The 27,958-nt window shown below is 34.2% G+C and overlaps 5 protein-coding genes across 5 annotated transcripts; 3 read left to right on the top strand and 2 right to left on the bottom strand.

Moving 5' to 3' along the window:
- The first annotated feature begins 255 nt into the window (after positions 1 to 255).
- Positions 256 to 4,272, top strand: LOC112712773 (F-box/kelch-repeat protein At3g23880-like). Its single transcript, XM_025765692.1, has 2 exons — positions 256 to 1,306; positions 4,004 to 4,272. Exons 1-2 carry the CDS (start codon positions 256 to 258, stop codon positions 4,270 to 4,272), a joined length of 1,320 nt encoding a protein of 439 aa, XP_025621477.1.
- Positions 4,273 to 6,311: 2,039 nt separating this feature from the next.
- Positions 6,312 to 11,439, top strand: LOC112709884 (uncharacterized). Its single transcript, XM_025761869.2, is given in 10 exon segments — positions 6,312 to 6,544; positions 6,834 to 7,337; positions 7,340 to 7,462; positions 7,553 to 7,641; positions 7,923 to 8,276; positions 8,363 to 8,665; positions 8,748 to 8,996; positions 9,099 to 9,320; positions 9,677 to 10,250; positions 10,778 to 11,439. Coding segments are annotated over 10 exon segments (2,760 nt in total). The 5' UTR covers positions 6,312 to 6,408; the 3' UTR covers positions 10,984 to 11,439.
- A 2,119-nt stretch (positions 11,440 to 13,558) lies between these two features.
- LOC112709886 (uncharacterized) lies at positions 13,559 to 14,632 on the top strand. Its single transcript, XM_025761872.3, has one exon. The coding sequence runs from the start codon at positions 13,737 to 13,739 to the stop codon at positions 14,457 to 14,459; it is 723 nt and encodes a 240-aa protein (XP_025617657.1). The 5' UTR covers positions 13,559 to 13,736; the 3' UTR covers positions 14,460 to 14,632.
- A 189-nt stretch (positions 14,633 to 14,821) lies between these two features.
- LOC112709885 (putative Peroxidase 48) lies at positions 14,822 to 17,444 on the bottom strand. Its single transcript, XM_025761871.3, has 4 exons — positions 16,759 to 17,444; positions 16,186 to 16,374; positions 15,855 to 16,020; positions 14,822 to 15,451 (listed from the first exon to the last, which is right to left on the bottom strand). The coding sequence occupies exons 1-4, from the start codon at positions 17,263 to 17,265 to the stop codon at positions 14,952 to 14,954; spliced, it is 1,362 nt and encodes a 453-aa protein (XP_025617656.1). The 5' UTR covers positions 17,266 to 17,444; the 3' UTR covers positions 14,822 to 14,951.
- Positions 17,445 to 18,301: 857 nt separating this feature from the next.
- LOC112709883 (kinesin-like protein KIN-13B) lies at positions 18,302 to 23,404 on the bottom strand. Its single transcript, XM_025761868.3, has 12 exons — positions 23,026 to 23,404; positions 22,579 to 22,779; positions 21,918 to 22,106; positions 21,693 to 21,794; positions 21,308 to 21,385; positions 21,127 to 21,208; positions 20,521 to 20,680; positions 20,134 to 20,442; positions 19,624 to 19,842; positions 19,164 to 19,509; positions 19,022 to 19,087; positions 18,302 to 18,749 (listed from the first exon to the last, which is right to left on the bottom strand). The coding sequence occupies exons 1-12, from the start codon at positions 23,173 to 23,175 to the stop codon at positions 18,570 to 18,572; spliced, it is 2,082 nt and encodes a 693-aa protein (XP_025617653.1). The 5' UTR covers positions 23,176 to 23,404; the 3' UTR covers positions 18,302 to 18,569.
- Positions 23,405 to 27,958: the final 4,554 nt, after the last annotated feature.

Below are 27,958 nucleotides of genomic sequence, written 5' to 3'. Positions count from 1 at the left end.
CCTAAAGTAATAAATAAAAGATATTTTATGTTATTGTATTTAAATATAATTATACATTAAAAATATTTTTATATGATATTTAAATATTAAATTGTTTTAAATTTATTAAAAAATATTTAAAAAAATCTTTTCTACTAGTAGGGGAACTCTTCAACAGTTTCAACAAGGGAACTTTTCATGCGGCCACATTATCCCTCCAAATTGTTTTCCGAACTGGTTGATGCTAGTAATCCTAAAATCCAACTCATGGAACGCATGAATAGTCCGCTTCACGACGATGATAATGATTATGAGAGGAAGGGGAAGGTCGTCACAACCACCGGGATGCCTGCCCTCATGGACGAGCTCATAGAGGAAATCCTGCTGAGGATTCCGGCGAGTTCTCTTGTGCGATTAAGGAACAGCGTCTGCGGTTCATGGAGAACCCTAATTTCCAGTTCCCAATTTGCCCAGGACCACCTTCGACGTTCAATGGCGGTGGATCTAGCCTTGACCCACCTGCGTATTGCCTATTATAGCTACTCAAACCCCATCATCGGAATTTTCTCCGCCCGATCTGTGTTCGAGAACCCTCCCCGTGAACCGACTAAAGTAGTCCCCTACGAGGGACGACGCTGCCGTAGCATCATTGGCTCTTGTAATGGATTGCTGTGCTTGCTCGACGATGAGCTTGAAGATCGTGCCATCCTGTGGAACCCCTGCACTGGACTCACATCTCAGCCGCTTAAAATTGGTGGTATCTTCCACTATTGTGGATTCGGTTATGATCATGTGAACGACAAGTATAAGCTTCTCGGGATTGTGATTAAGAAATCAGGTGAATCTGTCACCAGAATTTTCACATTCGGCCCAAAATCTAACTGGAGAACAATTCAGGATTTCCCATATAGACTACTTGACCGCGATAACAAGGCTTCTGTGGTGGGTCGGACAGGGCGTTTTGTAAGTGGCACTGGCACTCTTAATTGGCTTCTTCGCGGCCGTCGTAGTAGTTTTGTGGCAGTTCTTTCCGTTGACTTGGTGAAAGAGACTTATAGTCAGTTTTCCGCTCCCAGTAGGGATTCAGATGATGATCGCAGTGTGTTTCCCCGATTGGATATCTTGGGGGGTTGTCTTGCTGTTTGTTATGAGACTAAGAAAACTCATTGGACTCTCTGGTTGATGAAGGAGTATGGAGTTCCTCAATCTTGGACTAAGTTGGCAATAATCCGCCACCACCCGCTACTCATTAATTCTCGTTTAAATTATGTACTACGGCCTATGTACATGTTGAAAAATGATGTTCTACTGGGGAAATCTCCAAGTGGCAAGTTAGTTTTATGTAACATAATTGATGGCAGCATATATTTTCCTAATATTGACAGCTCCAGTGATGGCATGACCAAACACCGTCCTTTATCTCGGGGTGTAGGCTCAAGGATCTTTCACATCTATCATGAAAGTTTAGTTTCACCCTCGCACTTTGGTCTTCCAAGTTGCTCATCTGAAATGCGGTTATTTAAGCCAACCCTATAATCTCTTGAGGATATTTTGCATTTTGGCTACCTTTTGGGGAAGAGTATCCTACACAGCCTCTTGAATCCATAACTTCATTATCATTAATGTGGTGCTTTTTTTTTTTGGAATAATGTTTCATTTATCAAGTTTAACTAAGTTGGTCTATGATAATAAAATTTAGTATGATAATAAAATTTAGTTATATCTAACATTATTTCAAGTCTTGTTATTTAATTTGATTGGACATGATTCAGAAAAAATTTTTGATGTGTAACATTATTCTTTTATTTATAGACTGTATCTTCGATTTAATATTTTTTAATTAGATTCTTTTTGAACCTAACTAAACGATATAAATATGAATATCAATCGTCCTTTACTTTGTTAGATTATGATGCATTTATCATGATATGCTATATAATTTATGTTTTGTATCAATTCGATTTTACAAAACTGCCAGTGTAATATCTGAAAAGGTTCAGGTACAAGTGTTATGTAACACCATATTTAAGGTGGGAATTTGTCAACTATATTGATATTATTTATCAAATAAACCTTTTCGTTATAATTAATTCAAATATAAGAACGATACCATCAATAGTAATCTAATGTGGCCTTCTTAAGATGGTGAAAACAAAACAAAACCATGTTCATATAACAAGTTGATCAAGAGTTTTAATTTGTCTATATATGCTGTGCTCTGTAGTATTTAAGAGATATTTAGAATGAAAATAAGTTTAAATCCTAGAAGAGATTGTGACTGTTTCTAAGGAATTTTTCAACCTAATAGTTGTTCCATGAGGCAGCATATAGTTTAAGTTTTTCAAAGAGTTAGCAAACTAAAGCAGGAATGGATGCTAATAACAGGAAAACAATTAAAATTTAAGTTTTACTAGGTTGCATTATTGAATATATACTTTAGTTTACTCTCTCACTTTATAGATTGCCTAATTATACGATATGCTCAGTGTATTAGTTGTTACCTTTAGGGATAGTTGGTCTCGTCCTGTTCAATTCAAATCACATTGATTTCTTTATTCCTGTTGAATTCAAATAACATTGATTTCTTTATTCCTGTTCAAGAGAAATCTTAGAGAAATCTTAGACTTGACAATAACATAAAAGCAATTATGTCATATATCATATTATACAATTTAGATTGACATGGTGCAAATTATATTGGTTAGAAAGAACTTGAAGCCGAATTAGTTCCCCGATTCATATTATTAACAAACCAATAATGTTTTCTAAATTTAGAACAAAATAACATTCTCTTCAAATCAGAGGAGATTATGATTTTATTATCATTATTATTATTGATTTGGTCACTATAACTTAGCGGCTACAAGTTATAATTTGGAGATTAGGTCAAAAGAACGTTAGGGTTTTGATGACTCAAATTATCAATACATAACTCGACCGTTACAATTTGATCCATTCTATATTACTCGATAATTGTTGCCTATTACTCAGAGAATAAGTTTTGATCTATTACATATAACTCAGCCAATAAAATTTATACCTCGGCCCAAAGAAGTTATAGTTCAGCCCATAACTTAAAAACATGATAACTCTTAGTAGAACAACATGATGACTTCATCACACGTCATCATCAACTTAATGAAATAGTCAAAACAGATTATGATAATATCACGGTAACCACATTGTGGTTCTCACCACAACCGTAATTTATGATTTGCTAACCGAGTATATTCAAAAGGCTTAGTCTCTATTCAGTCTATATAAAATAACATTAGATCAAGGTAAAGGACATCTAAAAACCTAATACTTACATAAGTCATTCTCACTCTCTTCTTTGAATTATTTTTTACTTGAGTATCGGAGTACCTTTTGCAGGTATCCATCCTGTTTGGGGTTCTTTGGAGTCTGGCTTATAACTCATACGCGGAGAAGATAAGACGACATCTTCCCTTTTGCAACGAACTATATCTCGAAATAGGTCCCGTAACAATAAGAACATTTGGCGCTCACCGTGTGACGAGCTTAATGTTACCGCACATTTTTTCCCACTTGTTATTATTCCTCTTTTTTTAGGATCTCGATCATGGATGATGAACAAAATTCACATCCTCCTCCACCAACTCAGGCTAAGTTAATAGCTAAAAATAGTGCGCTCGAGGCCGAGGTCCAAAGGATAACCAAGTTGTTAACACAATAGCAAAAGAATACAAATAGCAAGAAAGATCGCAAGGATACTTAAAACGATGACGAACATGTGTCAGGAACTCATGCTATGGTAGAAGTTACAACTTCAAAGACGCTAAAAGGACATACAAATCCTTTTTCTGGGGAAATCATGAAGTTTCAAATGCGAAGAACTTCACCCTACCAACCACTTTAAAGCCATACAAGGGGATTGGGGACCTGAACATATATATTACTAAGTTTCACTCAATGATGTTTTTTAAAGGTGATTTTGATCCAATATTATGTCATTCTTTTCCCGCATTTTTAGATGGTGTTGCTTTTTCATCTTTACATGCAGGTTCTATCTCTACTTTTAAGGAATTGGCCGATCTTTTCACCAATAATTTTGCAGCATTCAAGATCTATGTCCATGATTCTGACTACCTTAGCACAATCAAACAAGGTCAACCCGAAAGCTTCCGTGACTACATGACGAAGTTCAATAAAATAGCAATGGAGATTCCCAACCTTAACCCTGACGTCCACCTCTATACCTTTATGAGTGGTCTTCGCCCTAGCAAGTTCCACAAGACTATTGTTGTCTCCAAGTCGAAGACTTTAACATAATTCTAAGAAAAAGCAGTAGGACAGATGGAAATAGAAAAACTTTGATAAACTCAGCGGATCAATAAACAAACTCAATAAAAAGAGGGCGATCAGAAGGACCTTTTCAAATCAGCAAAGTGATTGGCAAGGAACTTATACCTTTCAAATATTACTAGGCAAAGAACCATCTAATACTTGGAACGCAACTTCTCTAAAACTATACCGCAACTAAGTTATAATTTAAGACTCGAATATGTACTTTTTTTTCACTGACAAACATTATTTTTACATTGGATTTTGCTTGGAGGATTTTAACGAGTCACTTCATCATGTACCTTCTATATTAAGAGGGTAATCCTCAATAAACAGTACATTATTTTTAACTTCATTATTCTTTATTTTTTTTCATACTTTTAGTTCGATTACTGCTTTTTCCTACACACTTTTCCATCTAACAATGAGAAAAGAAGAAAAAGGGAAAAAGAACGAGCATATTAAGAGCATAACTGTTAGTCCTTCACTGACTTGAGTTTCGGAGTGTTTTCTGCAGGAACTTCCGCGTTTGGAGCTATAAAAGAAGTAAAGACGGATCAGTGATACCTAGAAGTTCAGTGCTCAAGGAGCCCGAGCTACACATTGGCAGAACCCCTGGTCCACATAGAAGTCGGAATCAGTCAAAGCAAATCGATGCCTGTAAGTCGACTTTAGTCCAACAAACAATCACCTGTAAGCTCGTTCAAAAATATACTAATATAAGTAACACCTTTCTCAATGACATGTTTGTCCAATTTTATTTTTAAGATTATTAAGTTGAGTTTGGAGGCTAATCCTCATATCTCTGAATTATAACACAAATGCATCTCTTTTATATCCTGCCGAGTTATGACTCGATTTTCAAAAAAACTCAACCTGCTTCTCTTAAAAATAAACATGTTAAGCTTGAGGGCTGTAATCTGGTCACTATAACTCGACGGCTACAAGCTATAATTTGGAGATTAGATCAAAAGAATGTTAGGATTTCCATGACTCATAAATTACCAACACATAACTCAGTCGTTATATGTAAAATTCGACCGTTACAATCTGGTCCACTCGTATTACTAGGTAATTGCCACTTTTTATTCAGAGAACAGTCTTGATCTATTACCTATAACTCGTTCAATGATTAATGAAGCTTATACATCAACCCAAAAAAGTTATAGCTTGGCCCATAACTCAAAAATATGATAACACTCATTAGAACGACATGATGACTTCATCACATGTCATCACCAACAACTCAATGAAATAGTAAAAACAAAAAATGCTGAGAATATCACGGTAACCACATTGTGGTTTTCACTACAACCGTAACTTATGATTCGTTAATCGAGTATATTCAAAAGACTTAGTTTCTATTTAGTCTTTATAAGGTAACATTAAGTCAAAGTAAAGGACATCTAAAAACCTAATACTTACATAAGTCATTTTCACTCTCTTCTTTAAATTATTTCTGACTTGAGCGTCGGTATACTTTTTGTAGGTATCACCTTATCTCATATTTTTTGGAATCCGACATATAACTCATCCATAGATAAAACATGACGATATCTCCCTTTTTATAATGAGTAATACTTTGAATAGGTCCTTAATAGCAAAAACAATTATTATTCTCCAATCTTTTAAAATAATTAACTAATCAAATCTTAAGATAAAATCAAAATATTTTGAAACGTTTGTTGTATGAGTAAAATGAAATAAAATTTTAAGAATAAAACCAACAAAAAACATTACAGTATATTTGATAAAAAATTATTGCATCTCCCATACAATAGAAAATAAACAATAAATATTTTTATTGAATAATAAAAGGACAATTTCTCTCGTATGAATAAGAGAATAAAATATCTCAATAATAAATATCATTTATAAAAGATAAAAATTGAAAATTTTCTATACCTTTTATAAAATAGGCTTAAAAAAAACTTCTAATTAATATTTTAAAATAAAATTTCAACTTTTTTTTTTGTTCCCGCCATATGGTAGTGGCGCCGAGTCTTCATTTCTCTCTTCGATGATTATTACCCAAAAAAGGAAGAGAAAAAGAAAATTCGTTGAATACTTGAATCAACGCTGCGACACTGAAGGAACGAAGAAAGGAGCGAAGGAATTAGGAATATGGAAGTTAAAGAAGAAGAAGAAGTGAAGTTCTCAGCGTTCCCTTTCAAGCCATATTCGATTCAGATGGAATTCATGAAGGCTCTTTATCACTCTCTCAACCAAGGTGGCGTCTCCATGTTAGAAAGCCCTACTGGTAATTCAACATTCATTTCTAATTTTTTTTAATCTTAAATTTAACGTCGTTTTATTTGGGAGTTTTTGGCTGCATCACACTTGCATTATTAATTGTTTGCAAAATGAGTTTAATTTTGGTGATGTTATTATGTTTTAGTTAGGAGAAGAGGAAGACAATGAATTTACTGTTTTTAGTCTGTCTTACATTATTGGAAGCAATTCCATGTTGTTGTTTTGCTTTGTTTTGTTTATTAGGGAAAAAAAAAAAGAATTAGGTTAATTTTGTTGAGATTTGTGTGTTATAAAAGGTACTGGGAAGACTATGAGTGTTATTTGTAGTGCTTTGCAATGGGTGCTTGATCAGAGGAGACAGCAGGAATCACAGGAAGCGTGTGGCAATGGTGATGGCGGAGTTGGTTCGGATGATGACCCTGATTGGTTGAGGAACTTTGTTGTTAACAAAGACCCCCAAGTTAAAGAGGATAAAGTGAAAAACAAGAAGGACAAGTTTCGGTATCTGTCAGGAAAAGCTGATAAGAAGGAGAAGGAGAATAAGGTAATTAGTAAAGATTTTGGGGATGTGCATTGTGAACATTCTCCTGCTGAAAAGATATGTCAAAGTTCACAAAAGAAAATTGATACAACAGATGTTGATGACAAGGAGTTTCTACTTGAAGAGTATGAGAGTGAAGAAGAAGGGGATTTAGGGAGTGTGATGTTGAAGAGGAAGGCTACTAAAAGCATGCTTAATTCTTCGAGTGAAGATGAGTCTGATGATGCTGAGGGGGAGGAGGATGAGAAGAAGTTCAAGGTTTATTCTGTAGCCGAACACATTCACAGCTTTCGCAGTTCATAAAGGAGTTACAGAAGACAATCTTTGCTAATGAGATGACTGTTGTGAGTTTAGGGTCAAGGAAAAATCTTTGCATTAACAAAGGTTTGGAACTGAGATTTTGAAGAAGTTTTTATCATTTTCCATTTGATTAAGCTGAAATGGCTAACAACAAATGTCTGTATTTTACCATAGATGTGCTTTCACTTGGAAACTCCACACGCATAAATGAGCGATGCTTGGAACTCCAGAAGAAAAAGAAAAATGAAGCTACTAGAGTGAAGGTATATCACTTTTCTTTTGAAAAATGGCACATAGAAACTTAATATTGAGAATGTTTTCATTCAACAAGGCATGCTTGGCTAAGGATTCAAGAAAAATAGTTCTATTTAGAAGTACAAAATTGAGATGAAAACATAAGCAATGCTAACTTCTATGCTTAATGTCTAATTGTGGAACTAAGTTTCCTATCTATTAGTCACTGCTTGGTGTTGGTACCTTTTCTTTCTTGGCAAGAATAAATAAGATAGAATTGTCTAGGCACTAATGTCTCTTGAACTTGCAGAACATAAGAGTAGGTGCACACACACGCAGAACAAAAGCCTCTTCTGGTTGCCCAATGCTTAGAAAACATAAACTACAACATGAATTCAGGAATGAGGTATCTGAACGAGGACCCTTGGATATTGAAGATCTTGCAAACCTTGGAAAAACATTGGGAACCTGTCCGTACTATGGCTCTAGAAGCATGGTTGTGAGAGCTGATCTTGTTGTTCTTCCATATCAATCTCTTTTGTCGAAATCATCTCGTGAAGCTCTTGGTCTGAATTTAAAATCCAATATTGTTATAATAGACGAGGCACATAATTTAGCTGATTCACTCATCAGCATGTATGACTCAAAAATTACTTTATCACAGGTATGCTCGTCAATTTTATCTAGCATAGACATTGAACAAGTTATATTTACTTTTGAATTTAATTGTTCTGTTCCCTATTTGGACAGCTGGAGAATGTGCATTGCCATGTAGAACGGTACTTTGTGAGATTCCGGAGTCTTTTGGGACCAGCCAACCGGAGATATATTCAAACTCTGATGGTTCTGACTCAAGCTTTCCTTCGAGTACTACTCAATGAGAAGAATGGAAATCCGATGGATTCTTACCATGACATAGAACATGCTTCTGAAGAAAGTAGAACATCTGATTTTACTATGGCCATCAATGATTTTATCTTTGAACTAAATATAGACAATATCAACTTGATCAAATTGTTAAAGTATATAAAGGAAAGTAATATCATGCACAAGGTGAATCTGCTACTAAATACTTACATTTTTTAATGAAACTTTTTGTCTTCAATTTGATGTCAAAATTTACTTGATTTTCCAGGTTAATAGTTATGGAGAAAAGGTGGCTAATTCGGAGAACACATCAGCACGCAATGAAATTCGGGAACATGGGGAGGAGGGGGGATGTCTGTCTGCTTTCCAGGCATTAGCGGAGATATTACTGTCACTGACAAACAATGATAGCGATGGAAGGATAATAGTTTCGAGGTCTAGTTCATCATCAAGCTTTAGGAAACAAGGGGGATATATCAAGTTTGTTATGCTCAGTGGCGAGAAGATTTTCTCTGAGGTTTGCTTGACACTGATGTCTTAAGTTAATAAGTACTTTGTAGCTTAAATTACTTTTCGTGACATATAATGAACAAGAAAATAACTCTGAAGCTTTCTTTAGATTGTAGATCAAGCACATGCTGTTCTATTAGTAGGGGGAACTCTTCAACCTATAGAAGAGACAAGGGAGCGATTATTTCCGTGGTTACCACCGAATCAGTTGCATTTCTTTTCATGCGGCCACATTGTCCCTCCAGATAGCGTTATGCCAATTGCGGTTTCTCGTGGTCCTTCTGGCCGCTCCTTTGATTTTAGCTACAGCTCTAGAAGCTCACTAGACATGGTGAGCATATCCTTATTCTTGTCTATCATTGTTTAGCATGGTTTCTTTTGTAAATGTAGCATTTGGCTTCTGTCTTGAGATAGAAAGGATGGAGACAGTGAGATGGCAGACATGGGTCTCCACTCTCCAGTGTCCCATCTCTTTGGAGGTATAGAAATTTACTTAAAAATTGTCTCGGAGACATCTCTTGTGTCTCTTTATTCAAGAAGTACAAAAATTATCTTAAAATTTGTCTTGCTAAAGGGATGTTTTTGTCTCCAACATCTCTGTCCTCTTTGTGTAGACAATAACCAAATGACACCTGAAGTATTCAACTGCGGACAATGATTGACTATGTTCCATTTTGTGTTTTATAGATGCGAGAACTAGGCCTTTTGCTATGTAACTTGGTGACTGTGGTTCCTGAAGGAATCGTAGTCTTCTTCCCTTCTTTCGATTATGAAGGTAAAGTGTATGAACTCTGGGGATCTTCTGGCATCATTGAGAGGATTACTAGGAGGAAGCGTATCTTTAGAGAGCCTAGGAATAATATGGAAGTTGAATCTGTTCTAAAGGAATATAAAGATGCCATTTGTGCATTATCAAGTGTGAGTACAGAAGCAAACCAAGCATCTCAAAGTGGTGCAGTGCTCCTTGCTGTTGTTGGTGGGAAGATATCTGAAGGGATCAACTTAAGTGATGGAATGGGTCGGTGTGTCATCATGGTTGGACTGCCATATGCTAGTCCATCTGATATCGAGTTATTGGAAAGGATAAAGCACATAGAAGGTTTTCGAAATTCGAAGTCCATTGAAAATACCCTATTTGGTGCAAGTTGTGATGTATATAGTGGAGATGCACAAGGTGGTTTTGACATCTTAAGAAGTTGCAGCCAGAGAGGGAAAGAGTACTATGAGAATCTCTGCATGAAAGCTGTAAATCAATCAATAGGTGAGTATATATGCACTAATCCCATAAAGGGTAATTTTGTTGAAATGTAGCTCAACCAATTTTTGCCAAATAAGTTGAAACTCAATTTATACCCTTGAAACCATGGTTTTGGTCTTTCTCATACCACACCAAACATGTGGTTAAGCAATTTATAAGGAATTAATCTTCACCGAAATTCAATGCTTTGTTACTAATTAATTCTTTGATGCATTAAGTTCATGTAGCAAACCAAAGGTCAAGCTCATGATTGCACAATATCTTACTGGATTTCCTCTATGGTGCATGGAAAATAGTTTTTGAACATCGAAACCTTCAAACTCCATGCCGACACTACTTTTGACTCCCTACTTCAACACTTATTTTTCACCATCAGATTATGCTATGTGTCCAATTGATACACACTATTGGATGTTCAAAGTAACATTACTTATTGTACATTAAGCATATATAGCACTTGCAAACATCTTGAAGGGGTTTTCTTCTATAGGACTTACATTACACTGTTATATGTATGTATATTGTTTCAGGTAGAGCAATTCGTCATATTAATGACTATGCAGCAATTTTGCTTGTTGATACTAGATATGCATCTGATTCCTCCAAAAGGAGCTTATCCCACCCAGTCAACAAGCTACCACAGTGGATAAAAGATCGTCTTGTTTCTTCCACTAATAACTATGGTGAAGTGCACAGGTTGCTCCATCAGTTTTTCAAATTTAAAAAGAGAAGCTGAGAATACTCACTGCAGAAGAAAAGGTCTTACAAAGGCTATGATTTCCATTATAATCATTTATAGGGAGATGTCTTAGATGTACCGGGTTGAATTTGGTGCACCGTGCATTAAGGCAATACAATGGTAGAGATTTGAACAATGAGAAGTGTGGCAATGTGGCATCCGTCATGATTCAAGTTTATTCCTTTTGATTGCCTTAGTACATGATGCACCAAGTACAATCTGATGCATCATAGCATTGTCCCATTTATACCCTCAGTTTGATAGTTATTCAGTTCACTTAGATTCTTTAATCTTTATATATAGAAGAAAGAAAAAACTTGAAATAGGGCAGAGCAGCAAATAAAAAATCTGTATTGTGCACTTGACAGTTATTCATTTTTCATACCCTTGTTTCTTTTCTGATGATTTTATACACTATTTTATTTTTTATTCTTTTACGGGGGAGAATTCCTATTTGTAAATTTTTTTTTTTTTGTAAAAAAGGAAAATGGATTCATAGGGGCTTGTATATGTTATCCGATCTTATTCCAAATAAAAACTTAGACTGTCTTTGTCAGCAATAAGAATGTTCAAACTGTTTTAAATTGACTTTGATAATTACATCATATAAATAACGGTTCATAAGCAGGTATTATGTTGGCAACTCTATTCAATGCTGAGAGAATTGAATCAATGAATGCTATTTAAGATGCAGATTAATTGTTCTAGCTGCCACTCTGCAACTTTGTTTTGTATACTTAATGCTGGTCACGGGCAACATTGGTGTCAGATATTCAACATGGACAACAGAACCAATCTATCTTGGAGAAAATGACAATATGCTAAGTTTATGTGGGAAATAACTACATCTATGATATGAATGTTTTACCATCAATTAGAAGGGAAACAATTCACCTAACTTATTGTCGGTTAGATTAGATTGTGATGTGTTTGACTTTGCTGCATTGAGCTCTTTCTTTTTTTTTAAAAAAAAAGAAAGAAAAGAAAAGTGAATTTTAAATAACATTTTTCTTCTAATAAATTGTTAATAACTTATATATGATCTCAACTATTCCTGGTAGAATTAAGTGTTTTCAGGGCAAAAAACAGTTGACTTTGTGGATCATTATTGTTATCTACTATATATAACTATATTTTGAATACAACTGCTGAAGTATCAAACAACAATGAATGATTGAACACCAAAATAAACAATAAGCTCCAAAATAAGACAGTGCATGGTTCCAAGCACCAAAGCCTATCTTTAATATAGTCTGCCAAATATCATGTTATCTTCATGAATGATAGATGCAAAATTTGGCAGTTGTAGTACATGTTTGGGCATCCAAAGTTTTGTCAGTTTTTGCTGCCAGAGTTAAGTTGCTCTCCCTTGCAGGGTAAACAGTTATTCAGGATAAAAAGAGATATCTGCCAAACACAGTGCAGACACTTTAACTATCATAGTTTTGGATAGAGGTGGGTAGAGGAATTAATAAGCTATGTCAAAATCTGATAGTGACATGACTACCAATTAACCCCTTTCTTACAAAATAGTATACTCTCTCCACTTCTTAAATTAATGGAGTAAGCTCCAAACAAGTCTCTATCCGAAATTAATCAGCGTCGAGGTCCTTTTGGTTAACTGACCGTGGGACCAATGTGTTCGATAACTTTCCTACTTAAGAACCATGACGCTAATTAATTGTGGATTAAGACTTGTTTGCCAACGAAAAATGGGATTATTTAGATATAAATTATATATTGTTGCATTGATTATGATTTGTTAATGTACCAAAAAAGTTAAAACAACTTTTTAGTATAGAATGAGTATTAATAAGGCTTTCTACTTAATTAGCATTGGTTTGGAATGTGAGCATGTGTGTCATTAATTATTCTCAGTGACCCTACTGATTTTTCTGCTAAAAGCACTGACTGAATCTACTTTGGAGGTGCATTAATTAAATGAACACAAGTCACTAAAGTTAAAAATGATAGAACCCCTGCAAATCTCAAACTAAGAATAATTTGATTTAGGGGGGTCATAATTCATCATGTTTCAAATCTGGCCAAGCTTTGCAAATTCTTGATTTAATGTTTTTAGGCAACACTGCTGGCAACTTTGTACCTTAGCCAAAACAATGTACTAACATCTCTGATAATATGAATACTGAAAGTCCTTTTTTTATGCTTTCTTTTGTAAACTATCTGTAAGCCAAATAGGAACAACCACCACATTCAAGGAAAATATCTACACAAGTATCATGACCCCAAATTACTTTGCCCCTTTGACATGGTTATCAAACTCTCTGGTTAACTATAAACTTTACAAGTTTAGATTACCAAATCAAGTTTACCAGTTGAATTTTATTATTTGAGTTTATCTTAGCTCGACGAGGTTAGGTGAACTATCAAATTTGATAACCTTAACCTTTGACATTAATATTTTCACCTTATCATATGGTTAAATACTTAAATCTATTCATGTAAATCGACCGCAACTGCAATTTAAAACCTTGGTTACTAGCTTTGACTTTAATCAGAGAGAGAAAAAAAGGGGGGGGGGGGGGAGGGGGGGTTTAAAGGGTACATGGGATGCCGTAGACAAAAAGGTAAGCTTGAAACATAGATGGAAATAAAACCCTTTTAGAGTACATTTCTTTTGTCTTATGGTAACCATAAGAAACTAATTTCAATCTGCATTTATCTTTATATGTGAATAAGAATCAGGACAAAATTGGAGACTGTACAAGAACTAGAGCATATTTAAAACCATGCTTGCTTTTGAAGAAGACAGAAGAACCACTTGGAGAAATCCTCTCCTCCTTCTCTCAATAAAATCACAAATGCTGCTAAGAGACACCATTCACAAAAGCAAGGTTTTATTCCACAAAAGCCTTAGAAAATTCAGGTCTTTATTCCGTGGAGGGTACCAAAAACTACCAAGATCACTCTCCTTCAACACTTTACTTTGTGGAAGTGGCAATGCAAGAACTCACACAACAAGTGACCAATTCTACAATGAGTTCTATGATCACTTGCAATATGATCTCAGCAGAATGAAGAGGTTTTGCAGCAACAGCAACAACATAACAAATTCCAAGTCAAAAGAGCCAGAAATTGAAGATATTGTGAGTTTTGCAAAGCAAAGTCCACAAAAGAGCTTTCATGAAGACATGCCAAAGGAGGAGAAGAAGAAGAAGAAGAAAAACAAAGGGAACTCATCACAAGTAAGAAATAAGGAGGATTCAACAAAGGGAGCTAATGTTTTACTTTTAGCACAGAAGATGAGAGAATTAGATATGGTTGATGAGGGTGATCTTGAGGATGTACTAGACATAGAAGAGGCACTACATTACTATTCTCGCCTTAAAAGCCCTGTCTATTTAGATATCGTGGACCAGTTTTTCATGGATATGCACTCAGAGTTATCGTTTCCACAGCCCTCTGTTAGCATCAAAACCTCAAAGCAGAGACTTGGTTCAATCAGGTTGTAGATAAGATAATCATAATTCCCAAGGCATAGCAGGTTTCAGTGTATAGCAAAATGTTTTTATTTCACTATTTTGTGTCTCTTGTGTTGTGTCCTTCTTCCACATGTTGTATCATATATGATAAAACTGAAAATGAGTTTATGTGGTTCAGTTCCCACTTTTTAGAAATTTCTTCCTTTTCCCTGTGTTATTGCTCTTGTATGACATACATGATTTATGATAGCACCTCATGAGTAGAATTGAATCATATGGATAAGAGAACCTCTTACCTTCTTGTTTGCCAATTTTCTTATTGTGCAAAATTTTATATCTTCAGTTTCTTTCTCAAAGATACTTGGATCATAATAGATTCTTGAATGCTGTGTACTAGTTTGATAGGAATGATAAGAAACAGAAACTAATTTTTAAAAGCTCTAGCTACTCTTCTGTTACAGTTGGCAACAAAATGTAATATGCATACAAGCACTTCATGAACATCTCATTCTTAGCAACATTTCATGCAACCTTTGAACAATTGAGCCGAATGTTACCCATAGGCGGTGTCAATATATGGAGATCTGAGAGTTTCATCATTGCGAGGGCGAAATGTTTATGGAACAAAGTAGAATCTAGAGCATATTCCTTGATCCAATAACGAGTTACTTCGCCTTCCAGTAGTTGCTGATCAGCATACAAGATTCCTCTACCTTGCAATAGGTTGCGGTAGTAGGTAATTCCAAAATCTGATTGAGGTTGTTCCAAGTCCATAGTAATTCCTGGCTCTTCTACTGAGGAAGAAGGGGAGCCATTGGAAAAAGTTGACTCAAAAGCTGTCGATGAAAGGGTGCGGTGGGAAGTATATCCTGATGTAGATGAGGGAGATGATGCACTGCATCTTGATTTCAATAGGTTCAGAAATTCAACTTCTATAGATGGATCAGGTTCATTGGTTCCACTGAAGTTATAGAGGCGGTTTTTGAAGAATTCGCAGTGGATTTCGCCAATGCTATGGGCACCTAAAAAGGAAAGAGTGGACAGACTAGTTTAGTCACTCATTGACAATGGTAAGTTGCACAAAACCACCAAATAGCATCAAAAGCAGAAGCCAAAGACACATCCAAAACAATGGAATTTTAAAAAAAAAGAAAATAGTAAGCACACTTAAACCAGAAAGTACTAGGTTCTGTTAATTAATGGCAAGCTTATATTCATGCATTAATGTGATTTTGTTAGCAAATGATGCATTGATGTATGTCCTAAACAGTTAGGTTCTGAAATATACAATCATTGCCCTAAAACTTTAGGGAAGAAGGGTCATATATATCAGCTGCTTCAATATAATCAAACCTGAAGATAAGGCCAAAGGGTCTTGTTACCCATTAATACAAAGAGAAGTGAAAAGAATGTCTAGAAACTAACCTAGGAGAGTGACCATCTCCCTCTCATCAAATCCCTTTGCTTTGAAGGAATTAAGGGTGTGTGATAAATCAGAATAGGGCGAAGGAAGCTCATACGTTGCAATGTCAGCATAAGAGTTCGAACCATCTCTCCGGCCAGTATATAATGGATAGAAGGGGCCACCAGCCTGAAGTAAACACAGATCTAAATCAAGTTCCAGTGTGTATGAACATAGAAATGAATGGACAATGCCCTATGATTTCTATTAGATCTACAACATTAGATTATCACAGATTCAAAGTGTATCATGAAAATACAATGATGAAAGGAAGAGAAGAGAAAAACACATTACCAGAGCCACAGAGTCTCTAGCAGCTAGTACAAGAATATCGGCACAAGAAACAATTCTAGGGCAAGCTTCTTCAAGCTTGGATTTGATGGTTTCAATTACATCAAAACCTTTGAGGCTTCCATTGGGAGGTGCCTCTTTCTCTGAATCAATGTAATCATCATCATCTAACAAAACCGAAGCATCACATCCCTGAAACACAGTTGAGTTAGAAAGCAGCCAACAAACTCATCATAGATATATAACAACATCATAAGTACTCAATAATATGCAATAAAATTAAAGTAGAATATCAATTTTTATGTAACTCTCCAAGAAACTATTGATTATCTAGCTATAGTTTAGTCCAAATACACCTCATAACTAGAGCATCTGGATAAACAAAACCCCAAATTACAATCAATGAAATTCAATAATCTTCACTTTCGAGAAAACATCTAAAACATGAACGCCAGGGCCAACTCAAGAAAAACAAAGAGTGATCAAAATCACAGAAACTCAAAACCCTATAAAAAGAACCCCAACGTGTATATGCTTTCTTTTTCTTTATTTTGAAATTTTCCAACAAAGACGGACCTGAATGAAACAATCATGGAAAACAAGGCGAAGGATAGCTGGAATCAAATAGGGTTTGGTGCGGTGAATATGTTGCATGGTGGAGCGAACAATTCGTTCTGCTTTGGGGCACGAATTTCGGTAGTAATCATACTGAAGTGACTCACCACCATCTTCATCATCGTCAGAAGAATCATTTTTGTCATCATCATCATTATCACCAGCGTCAAGAACACCAAATTCATCATCATCGTCGTCATCATCTTCACCAACACCACCATTGATCTTGACAGATAACGAGACAGGGTAATTGGAAAACGAGTCCAGAGGAACAGAACGAGAGTGCGAAGAAGAACAAGAAGAAGCAGAAGAAGAAGAAGAGGGGTTACAGAAAGAGGAGGTGGTTGTGGTGGTGATGCTTATTCTGCTGTTGATGCTGTTGTTGTTGGTGTTGAAAGAGAGGAAGATGCAGAAGAGGAGAATGAAGAAGCTCATCTTCTTGAGCATCTTTGACATCAAAGTTGCCATCTTTTGCTCAATCGGTGCTCGCAAAACTTGTTCTTGTCAGTGAATTAGGGAAAGAAAGTGAAGTGAAGTTGCATTCGTTCATTCATTCACATCAGAGTTGCAGAGTTCATTCACTGGAAGAAGAAGAAGAAAATGGCGGGAAGAAAAGTTGGCTGGTTCTGTTGGGGTATCCAAGTATCACTAACTGTCGCGGTTTACAAATTTTACCTCTTTCTTTTTATTTATTTATTTTTTATTTTAAGTCCTACAGTGTCAATTTATTATTTAGTAATGATACAAGAAATTTGTATAATCTATAAATATGAGATTACTCGCATCTTAAAATTTAAAAAATATTATTTGTACATTAAAGTTAGTCACTAAAATTAGCTACTAGTGTATTTATATATAGATATATGTGTGATTTAATTTATTTTTAATATGTATTTATATTTCAGCATATATTTTATACTAGTAACTGATTTTGGTGACTGATTTTAGAGTACACGTAACATAACTCTAAAATTTTTTATATTGAAAGTAAAATGCAATCTACCGACTACCAAGGACTTTGGATGTTGCCACACCAACACCCCATACTATTAATCCATTATGACACTCATTATATTTAATCTTCAAATTTACTATCTAAAATTTTTTTTAAATATATGAATTTAATTTGATGATCGTGTTATACTATCAAGTATCAATAGATCAAAATAAAACTCATACTAAGTTAACTCAATTTTATAGGAATTTTGAAAGATTATACATCACATTCAAATTTTCGTCCATGGCTTTTTTTATTTTTATTTTAGCAAAGTACAAACATTGGGAAATTTTGTTGTAGAAAAACTGAAACAAGAAGAAAAAACAACTAGCTGATAAATTCATGTATTTTCAATTTTTCATCGTTGCTATAGTAAAAATAAAAAGATAAATTGGTTATAAGTAAGAAAACGTGCGTTAATCATTTTAATAATATTTCATCTACATTAAAAAAAAATAATAGTCCATTTGGGAGGTGTCAATTGAACAGAATAAGAGGACTACTCCATAAAAGAAACTCCATTGATTGATAAAACATCAAATCAAAGATTTATACATTGATATTGTGCCTTGAATAGCAGCACTAAAACCAATACAATTCTATATGCTCAGAAGCCAAAGAAAAGAAAAGTAAAAAAAGAGACCCCAGCTTATACTCCCCACGATAAGAGCTAAGGTAAAAATAATGAATAATCTAGCACGAATGCCGCATAAATCTCCCACAATTCATCATTCCAGCCATAGCAACAATCGCCACAAGGAGTCTCAAATATGATTTAGTAACCATTAGATGAAACCAAAACATTATGCTCCTTCAAACGTTTTTGAAAATGTGCTAAACGGGTTTGCAACTGTAAGATACCAGCAGCTTTCTGTGTTAGAATGGCATTTAGCTTTGTAACATAATCATCCAGCTGATTCCCTGGTTGATCTGCTTCAACCAAGAGGTTCATTTCCTGCATACATGGATGATGAATGAAAATCTCAATCAAGAAAAGAAAACAAAACTTGCAATTTCCAACATGCCTTTCAGGGAAGCAATGGCAAGGGCAGTGTTCAAAAATGCTTATTCTTTGTTCTATGAACTCTTTAGGTTTATTCTAGGATGAACAATACCGAAACCAGCCGGGGCAGGATATGCAAGATGTTCAACAAACAGAAAATTTGTTGCGTGTGTGTGTGCTGAAGTTCTACTTATGCTGAATACCAATAGGGTTAAATTCAATACCTCTCTAACAATATTCATGGTCTCCTCTACTTGTTTCCGGTGGGCGTTTACAAGATCTTCCTCCTCCTGAAGTTATGATAAAATGCTTTTATCTAGTTTTCTGTGTACAAGAATATACTCTGCAAGTAGTCAGTAGTTTTACCTTTAAGAGGGCATTCAAATCATCGTCTGAATGTACAGTTTTAGGTTCAACATTTGGGAGGTCCTTCCATTTGATCTGATTATTCTGCTTCTTCGATTTGTCTTCTGTCACACCATACGACGGCTCTATCTTTCCATATTTCTTTAATGATGGTTTCACCTCTTCATAGTACTCTTCGGGAGGGCTAAATTCATCCACATCATTATCTTCCAGCGATGCATCAGCCACATGATCCTCATAGGCAGATGCAGGAAAAGAAGATACAGGAATTGTAATAGATTCCTTGAGGTTGATTGAAGATATAGTTTCCTTCTTAGAATTGTGACCCTTTGATAGGCTTTTTACTCTGAAAGTTTTAACAGCAAAGAATAAGTTTCAATTTGTATCTATCGAACATTGTGCAGGATGTTGGTGGTTTGAAGATGGGAATAACCAAGAACAGAATTTATTCTTTTGTTACCTGTCAGCATATCTTAATGTATTGAGAGTATGTTCACATGAACCAGAGCTTGGTGATATGCATGATATCATAACAGTGCGGGAATTACCAACAAAGGAATCCCTTAAAACTTCAGTCAATTTACTGCCTCTGAATGGGATGTGTCCCTGATCGTTATCGAGAGCTCTTATGCACTCCTTCAGGGCAAGTAAGCTTTTATTGATCTCAGCACCTTCTATTCTGTAACATATAATTTGGAACAGCCAAAATAAAGCCATTAAGGTCAAGAATCAGGAGGGTCAAAATTGAGATGCAATTACTAATATGATGTATTTCAATAGTTGAAATGTTATTTATGCACAAAAGCTAGACATCTCATATACATCCTAGTTAGAGATAGACACAATAGTTTGTTTTTCATTTTCCCCCCTCTTCTCAACTCTCACAATTACCACAAGTGTTTTCATGATATGTCTATACAAATAAGAGTTCTCTTTCAAAATATTCCACTTCAGGTTGCTTCCTACATACCTTGTTTGTTTGTCATTATCTGTGGTATCTGCTCCACGTTCACTTCCCGCAAGATCAATGAAGGAGAGCTTGCCAATAACAGCAACACGAGGAGGCTTCGACCCATTGCCATCAGTTGACCTCTTGATAGCAAGCTGAAGTATTGCATGTGACCTTGAAGATTCCTCGTTTGCACCAGTGGTGCCAGTACTTCGTGTGGCATTTCCTTGGTCTATCAGTTCTTTGATCATCTCTACATCGGATACCTGGTACTCTTGCAAGCCAACAATGCAAACTTGTTGCTTACCATCCTCTCTCATGCACAGTTTTCTGCAGAAACATACCATTAAACTTCAAGAATATAGATACTACAGTACAGATGCAAACAAGAAGGATCAAATGACTCACTTCCGATCATTAAGGAGATCAAAAAGCTTTCCACCATATATTTCAAAGAAACTAACAAACAACTGAAATCCCTGATTCTTGTAAGTATGATGCATCAATCTCAAGATGTCCCTTGATGCTTTTAGAGGCAGTGGCTTCATTGTGTAAGTTTTCCCACTTCCTGGATTAGCAGAAAATGGTTTTTATAAGTTTACAAAGAACATAGCTAGCAGAAACATGCTCGCACCCAACAATAGTGCAAGCCAACAAAGTCAATTTGGCATAAATAACAATGATGAAAGAATCATCCTTTACAGAATTCAAGCATTTTGCCTTAATACAGAACAAGTACAGGAACAATTTTAGGAACTTCAAACTACAAACAATTGTTTCATAAAGAAGATGACCAACTATACTTGTGATTAAAGATGTGAATAATAGAGTTTCAGAACCATATATTATCACGATCAAAATGATATTCTTACAAAAATGAAAAAGAACAATTGTAAATTATTTCAGATGGATGCATGGTATGAAGTTCATTCTCAAATAGGCATAATCTGACTTGTCCTAATGCAGGCTGTCATGCTAATTGCAACAAGAACAGACGTAAGAAGCTGCTATCACCTGTTTGCCCATATGCAAAACAAGTCGCCTTAGTTCGTTGAAAAATTATTGGCACTATGGGCTCCACTGTTTCACGATATACCTAAGCCAATCAAAGGATTAAAAGCAAAAATTACACGAACTGGGTTATATATTGTGAATTCATGCTTTTCAACTCAACATTTGATTGCATTATAGTTACCTCATCATTTGTAACCTCCTCGTTCAAGACAGCATCGAAAACAAATTCATGCTTCTCTACATACTGAGTTAGGTCGACCTATAAAGCATTTAGATTTTGAAAACATTATTAAAATATCATCCCATAAATTTGACATATGCACTGCCTTATGAAAAAACTAGGAAGGTGATTTTAATAAATAAGGCTTTTAGATATGTTGATTGTTGGGCATTGCTAAAACTAGACTTTGTGGCATACTACCTAGTAGAAGGCTTTGAAGAGTTGAAATAAAACATCAAGATAAAACAGATATTGTAGATTCTCTGCAGTGTTTTCAAATCCAAATATTATAGATTCACAAATATACCTACTAAGAACCATGGATTTTATTGCCTATTACAATCACCTTAAGTTTAGTCTCATGCACTGTTAAAGAATTCGATATTGTCTCTATAATGTCTTCCTCATTCTTTGCTATTTCCTTCTTGTTAAGTGGTCTTTTGCGAACCTGCATTAAAGTATCAATATGTCCAAGTTAGAAAAAAAAAATTTTAAAAATCTACACAAGCTTCAGTTCAAACTGGAACATCAAAGAGCATAATACATTGAGGCATAAGAAAGAAGTGCATACCACAACTTTAATCTTTGCGACAGAGCTGGATTTCTCCTTATCAGTAGAAGAAACATTACTCATTAAGTTGTTGTCAGGTGCGCGACCTCTGCCACTCTGCTTACTCAACATGTAAGGCTCAGCATCATCAAACCCTCTACCAAGAGTAGGCTGATATAGGGTGGCATCGGATACATCAGAAGCTGGCATCTATCATCAAACAGAGAGACAAATCACAATCATAACATCTGAGCTACAATTTTCCGTTCTCAACTAACAAATGACAGATCCACCATGCTAGTTCGAAGACACAACACATGCATTACTCACAATCATAAGTTTATAACCAACAACCAAAGTACAAAACGTCAAAATAGCACTCTAAACATATACATAGCATCAAATTAATCGTCTAAAGAATTTAGTCACCAATATGGTTCATCAATCTTCAAAAAGCATATCAATTTAGTCGTCATAAATATATTTAGACATGAACTTAATCCCAAATTAACAATTATTTTAGTTTATAATAACTTAGAGAAGTGATTTGATTTCCTGCATATCTTTGGAGGATAAATTTTAGTATCCACCATGATAAAAAAAATGATTAACTACATTCCTCAAGAAAAGAAAAATGATTAGCTACCAAAATTTCAATCACATAAATGAAAAGCTAAGTAACCTCAGGAAGAAGCTCAGTATCAAATGAATGGATATCCAAGAGGCCTGGGCTGAAATCGGCCGGCGAAACTTCCTCGCCATACTTCTTCTTGGGCAGGGCGGAGGCCTCCGCGTCATAGTAATAATCACTTCCTCCGCTGAAGCTCCTTTGAACGCTGTTCCTATACATTCTGCTTCCTCCTCCACCATACAAATTATAATCCTGCCAATACATAATCCCACTCCATAATCAAATAAACAAATAACTCATCACATCACAAATCAGTGAAATCTCAATAGCAAAAAATTCCAAGTTCCATCACAACATTATCACCACAAGATTCAGAGAATCAGATCATCACCACAACAAAAGCATTATGTAATTACCCAATAATAAATAAATAAATATCATTTCTGAAGTAATGGTTTAAAAAATTGAAAAAAATCATTAAACAAAAGAGAGGGGAACCTGAAGAGGAGGAATGAAACTGGAAGAGGAGTGAATGTTAGAGTGAGAGTGAAGCCAGCTGGCATTGGAGGAAGGTTCGAGAAGGTTTTCGGAGTAGTGACGGGGTTGGTGCACCGCCGAAGCACCGGATCGCTGCCCTTGTCTGTTCATCTTAACCGATCGTAACAGAATAACAATAATAATAACAACAACAACAACAACAACAATAAGAATAACAAGAAGAAGGAGAAGGTGGAGAAACTTGGAGTGGACACTGTCACTGTTATGGAGTGAAACTCACGAAACGAAAAGAATGAAGGAGGCTTTTGAAATGAAAAAGTGTTAACGGGAAGGAGAATGGGCACGTGTTTCGTGAAACGACGACGTATTATGTGGGTCCTTGTTTGGTTCATTTTTCATGGTTATTTGAAGTTAGCCTATCATCGAACGCCGTCGCTCATGTGGGTGGGGACCAAACACCACTATTGCGCGCTTCGCTTGGCTCCCCGAGTTTTCAAAAATTCTGATGCCTTTTCCCCAGGTTTTTGGATCATGCCACGTGTCCTCATCGTGTGTGTCCTTTTTTTTTTAAATTGCTTTTATCAATTTTTTGTGGTTTTTTCCCAAATAGATTTTACCATGAGCACATCTTTAACAATTATTATGGAAATAATATTTTTTATGCATTATAAGACTTAAGTAAAATAATAAAGAAAACGTGAAATTACATTTTACAAGATCAATTTGAAAAAAGTTGAAATTTTTATTTTCACTTTTTAGACATTCTCATGATAAAAAAAATTCTTACGCATACAAAACCAAAAAAGTACATGCATGTAATTTATAAAGTTGATCAACTTTTTATGTTACCGTGTATAAATATAATACAAGTATACAACCAACTTATTTATATATTTTTCTTTTCTGTACAAACTTATTTATATTTCACTACCAAACAAAGAACTTATTTCTATATGATTATTTTTATATTTGCAACATCAAATTTATATGAAAAAGTATTGGAAGACAATGAAAATAATAAATAAGGTGAATAATAAATATATTGAATATTCAATTCAATAGGTATATAGATGATTATATTGATTATTTTTAATTGAATAAATTTTTTTTATTTGATTTACTCATACATAGTTAACAATGGCTGGATGTTCAATTCACTAGATATACAAAGTTATCCTAATATTAAAATTTAAAAAATAATTTAGGATGAAGTGTTTTTCATTTTATTGGGTTAATTCTAAAATTTATAATTCACTTTGTTTAAAAAAATTATTGTCTACCTAACAAAAACCGAATTTATATATATTTAAAGAAAAAACGAATAAAATATATGCTTGCTAGTTGGTAGTGCTACTACTTTCATATTGGTCAAATGGTAATAAATTTGTTTCCTTTTTCAGTAATTTCATATTAGAAGAGACGTTCAAAGATATTTTAAGAACAATCAATGTATTTTGAAATAAAAATAATAAAGAAAAGGAGTAAACAACTATTTTTAATTACGAAAATTTTAGACATTAACAAAATTATTTAAAAAAATTAAATTTATTTTGTATCCATAAAAAATAAATATCGTCTGACAAAGGTAACTAATTTTTAAAATTAGAACTGGTTCTATAATTTTTTTTAAATTTTCAAAACTTATTTCTCATATTTTCTCTACTATTTTTACCATTCTAAATCTACTTAGATCTACAATTTTTTCATTCTTTTTTGTCGTAAGTCTTGTTGTCAACCACCAATTACTGGCTCTAATCCTCTACGAAAAGTAATAAAATCTGCGTATTTTGACCAATTTAAGGTGAAAAATGGAGTTGCTCGTTCAGCAAAACTGAGATAAAGTTGAGCCAAAAAATTTAGATTCAAAATAAATTTATGAGGAAGTGGAATCTCCTTTAGATCTACTTCAGCATTTTAAAATTGATTAATTGGTAAAGATACATGTACTTAATGCCCAGTCCAAGAAAGAGATCCAAGTCCTACTAATCCTACCAAATGGTGATTCAACATAAATTCTACATCTTGGAACCAAGCCAATTTTGGAGCAGCTTTGTGATAATAAAACCAATCAGCAAAAAGTATTAAGGCTGCAAATACTAATGCACCAATTGCGGTGAAATAAAGTTGTAATTCACTAGTTTTTCCAGATGCTCGCCAAATCTAGAAAAAATCAGAGATTATTTGTATTTCTCGGAAACTCCGCCAACATCACCATTTAATATTTCTTAGCCCACTATTGGCCAAACCACTTGGGCACTAGGTCCAATGTGAGTTGGATTACTTAGCCATGCTTCATAATTGAAAAAATGAGCACCATGAAAATTCATGCTACTAAGCCAAAGAAAGATGATGGAGAGTTGGCCGAAATGGACACTAAATATTTTTCGAAAAATCTCTTCTAAATCACTAGTATGGCTATCAAAATCATGAGCATCAGCATGTAGGTTCCAAATCCAAGTAGTAGTATCGGGTCCCTTAGCTATTGTTTTTGAGAAATGATCGGATTTTGCCCATTTCTCAAAAGAAGTTTTTATGGGATCTCTATCTACCAAAATCTTTACTTCTGATTCCGGCGAACGAATAATCATTGAGTCCTTCTCCTTCCGGACAACACATACAAATCAGATCTACTATTTTTTGCCTCCATTTCATCTCGTCGTCATTTGCTCCTTCTCATCGTCGATTGCTCCAGTGGCAAAAACAGAGAGCATAGGTTGCGGGGAAGAAGACCAAAGGTGGACGCATGGTGGGCGAGGTCTTCTTTGTTGTCACACACTCCATTTTTTATCTTTTTCGTTTTTCCTTTTCTCTGACTCTTTTGCATGTGTGTGTGCTTGTTTTTCTTTTGTGTGTGCGCGTGCTTGATTCTTGTGTGTGTATGTTGGGTTAGTGGTGGTGTGGCTTTGCTTCTTTTTTTATCTCTCTATTTTTTGTGTCTGAGTGTTGTATTTATGGTAGTATTAACGATGATGGTGGTGATGGTCTAACAATGGAGTGAAGGACACAATGGGTGTGGTAGAAAAGAGAGAGATTCAGAGAATGTGAAAAAGATAAGAGAACTCGGTATAATTAAAGGCCAATTATAATTAGGGTTCCATATTTTAGGATCGATTCTAGTTGTAATTTTGAAAGAATTCTCATAGTTTGATTTAGTTTTGGATTAGGTTTGGGTTTCGATTTTAGAAAGAAGTTGAAGATAGTAGAGCTGGAGTATTTTAGAAATTTTAAAATAATTTTAACAGAGTTAACTCCAATTTTAGCGATTGATTATTTTTGTCAAACGATACTCATCTTTTATCTTTCATGAGTATAATAGCTGAGTTAACTCTAATTTTAACGATACTAATATTATACCAATGAAAAATGAGTATCGTTTATAAAAAATAATCAATCGTTAAAATTAGAATTAACTCCGTTAAAATTATTTTAAAATTCCTGAATTACTCCTATTCTACTACCTTCAACCTCTTTCTAAAATTAGAATCCAAACCTAACCAAAACTAAAATTAAGCTATGAAAATTCTTCAAAAATCACAACTAGAATCAATACTAAAATATGGAACCCTAATTATAATTGACTTTTAATTATATTAACTTCTCTTATCTCTCTCACACACTCTGAATCTTTCTCTTCTCCACCACACCTCATTGCGTCCTTCATCCATTATTAGACCACCACCACCACCACCATTGTCAATACTACTATAAACACAACACTTATGCATAAAAAGTAGACAAAAAGAGAAAGAAGCAGAGAAAAAAACGTATAATCGCACCACTACTATCACACTACCACTACTAACACCACCATCAACACAGTACGCATACACACAAGAATTAAGTGCGTGCACACACATAAAAAACAAGCTCGCACACGCAGAAGAGTCGAAGAAAAAGAAGAACGAAGAAGAATAATGAATTTGAAAATTTTTGAGAAATTTTAATTTTTTTTATTGCAATTTCGAGTAAGAAATGTGAACGGCTTTTTATATTAGAGTACAAAGTGAGAGTTAAATTATGTTTAGAATTTTAAATATGTGTCATATATTTTTTTAATAAAAATAATTTTTATTAGTATTAGACCTATTGATTGAATTTAAATAATAATAAAACTTAAATATGTAGCAAAAATATAATATGGTCGAAGGATCCAACATCAACCAAAGAAACGGCTATTCAATTATAGGCTCATTTACTCGACATTTGTACTTGTACAGTTATACCCATCGAAGATTAAAATATTTAAACCCCATTGAATGCGTGTGTGTACACTAGTACGGTTTTTTTTTTTTTGGGACAGGTGTGTGTACTAAAAATTTAAAAGTTTGTTGAAAAAAAAAAAACATGAAAAGAATGGGCTGTACTTATTGAACTCCTTTATATATTTATAATGTTTTGGGTTAAGGCAATTTGTATTTTTATTATTCAAAATTTTAAATTTTAAATTTTAAATTTAATATTTAAAATTTAAAATTTAATTTTTATTTTATGTAATTTTATTTAATTTGGATTTTAATTCCGTTTTAATACCAAATATATATAATCTTTTGAGTTTACCATATTTTTATATATTTACAATTTTAAGCCTTGTTTTACTTAGATGTTTCTATTCCTTGTAAATTTGGCAGGTAAAGTAAAATTAGAAAGAGTGATGTTGTAAATTGATTTTTTAATCATTTTTGTACTAATTAAATTAATTTTTTTATAAAAATTAATAGGTTAATTTCTGAAATTTTAAAATATTAGGTAATTAATTTCTAATAAATAAATAGAAAATAATATTTTATGTTAATTCAATATCTCAATTACATATTTTTTGCAAAATTTACAACCAATTTATGATTTTTATAAATATTAGGAATCATGTTGTTTTTTATTTTATTAAATAATAATCTATATAATGTTAAATAAGATTAGAGATCAATTTATTAAA

Source organism: Arachis hypogaea, chromosome 9 (genome assembly GCF_003086295.3).
Source record: "Arachis hypogaea cultivar Tifrunner chromosome 9, arahy.Tifrunner.gnm2.J5K5, whole genome shotgun sequence".
In the NCBI taxonomy this organism is placed as follows: domain Eukaryota; kingdom Viridiplantae; phylum Streptophyta; class Magnoliopsida; order Fabales; family Fabaceae; genus Arachis; species Arachis hypogaea.
This window is presented reverse-complemented; position numbering and strand designations above follow the sequence as displayed.

What these genes read in the sequence shown, in the direction of transcription:
- LOC112709885 (XM_025761871.3), bottom strand. Translation starts at nt 17,265, where the DNA reads ATGGCAACTTTGATGTCAAAGATGCTCAAGAAGATGAGCTTCTTCATT. An exon ending in CTAGAGACTCTGTGGCTCTG is followed by an intron (nt 16,021 to 16,185) that starts GTAATGTGTTTT and finishes TGTTTACTTCAG; the next exon opens with GCTGGTGGCCCCTTCTATCC. An exon ending in GGAGATGGTCACTCTCCTAG is followed by an intron (nt 15,452 to 15,854) that starts GTTAGTTTCTAG and finishes TTTCCTTTTTAG; the next exon opens with GTGCCCATAGCATTGGCGAA.
- LOC112709883 (XM_025761868.3), bottom strand. Translation starts at nt 23,175, where the DNA reads ATGAACAGACAAGGGCAGCGATCCGGTGCTTCGGCGGTGCACCAACCC. An exon ending in GTTTCATTCCTCCTCTTCAG is followed by an intron (nt 22,780 to 23,025) that starts GTTCCCCTCTCT and finishes ATGTATTGGCAG; the next exon opens with GATTATAATTTGTATGGTGG. An exon ending in ATACTGAGCTTCTTCCTGAG is followed by an intron (nt 22,107 to 22,578) that starts GTTACTTAGCTT and finishes GTTTGATGATAG; the next exon opens with ATGCCAGCTTCTGATGTATC.
- LOC112709886 (XM_025761872.3), top strand. Translation starts at nt 13,737, where the DNA reads ATGCTTGCTTTTGAAGAAGACAGAAGAACCACTTGGAGAAATCCTCTC.
- LOC112712773 (XM_025765692.1), top strand. Translation starts at nt 256, where the DNA reads ATGAATAGTCCGCTTCACGACGATGATAATGATTATGAGAGGAAGGGG. An exon ending in ACTGGGGAAATCTCCAAGTG is followed by an intron (nt 1,307 to 4,003) that starts GCAAGTTAGTTT and finishes CTTTACATGCAG; the next exon opens with GTTCTATCTCTACTTTTAAG.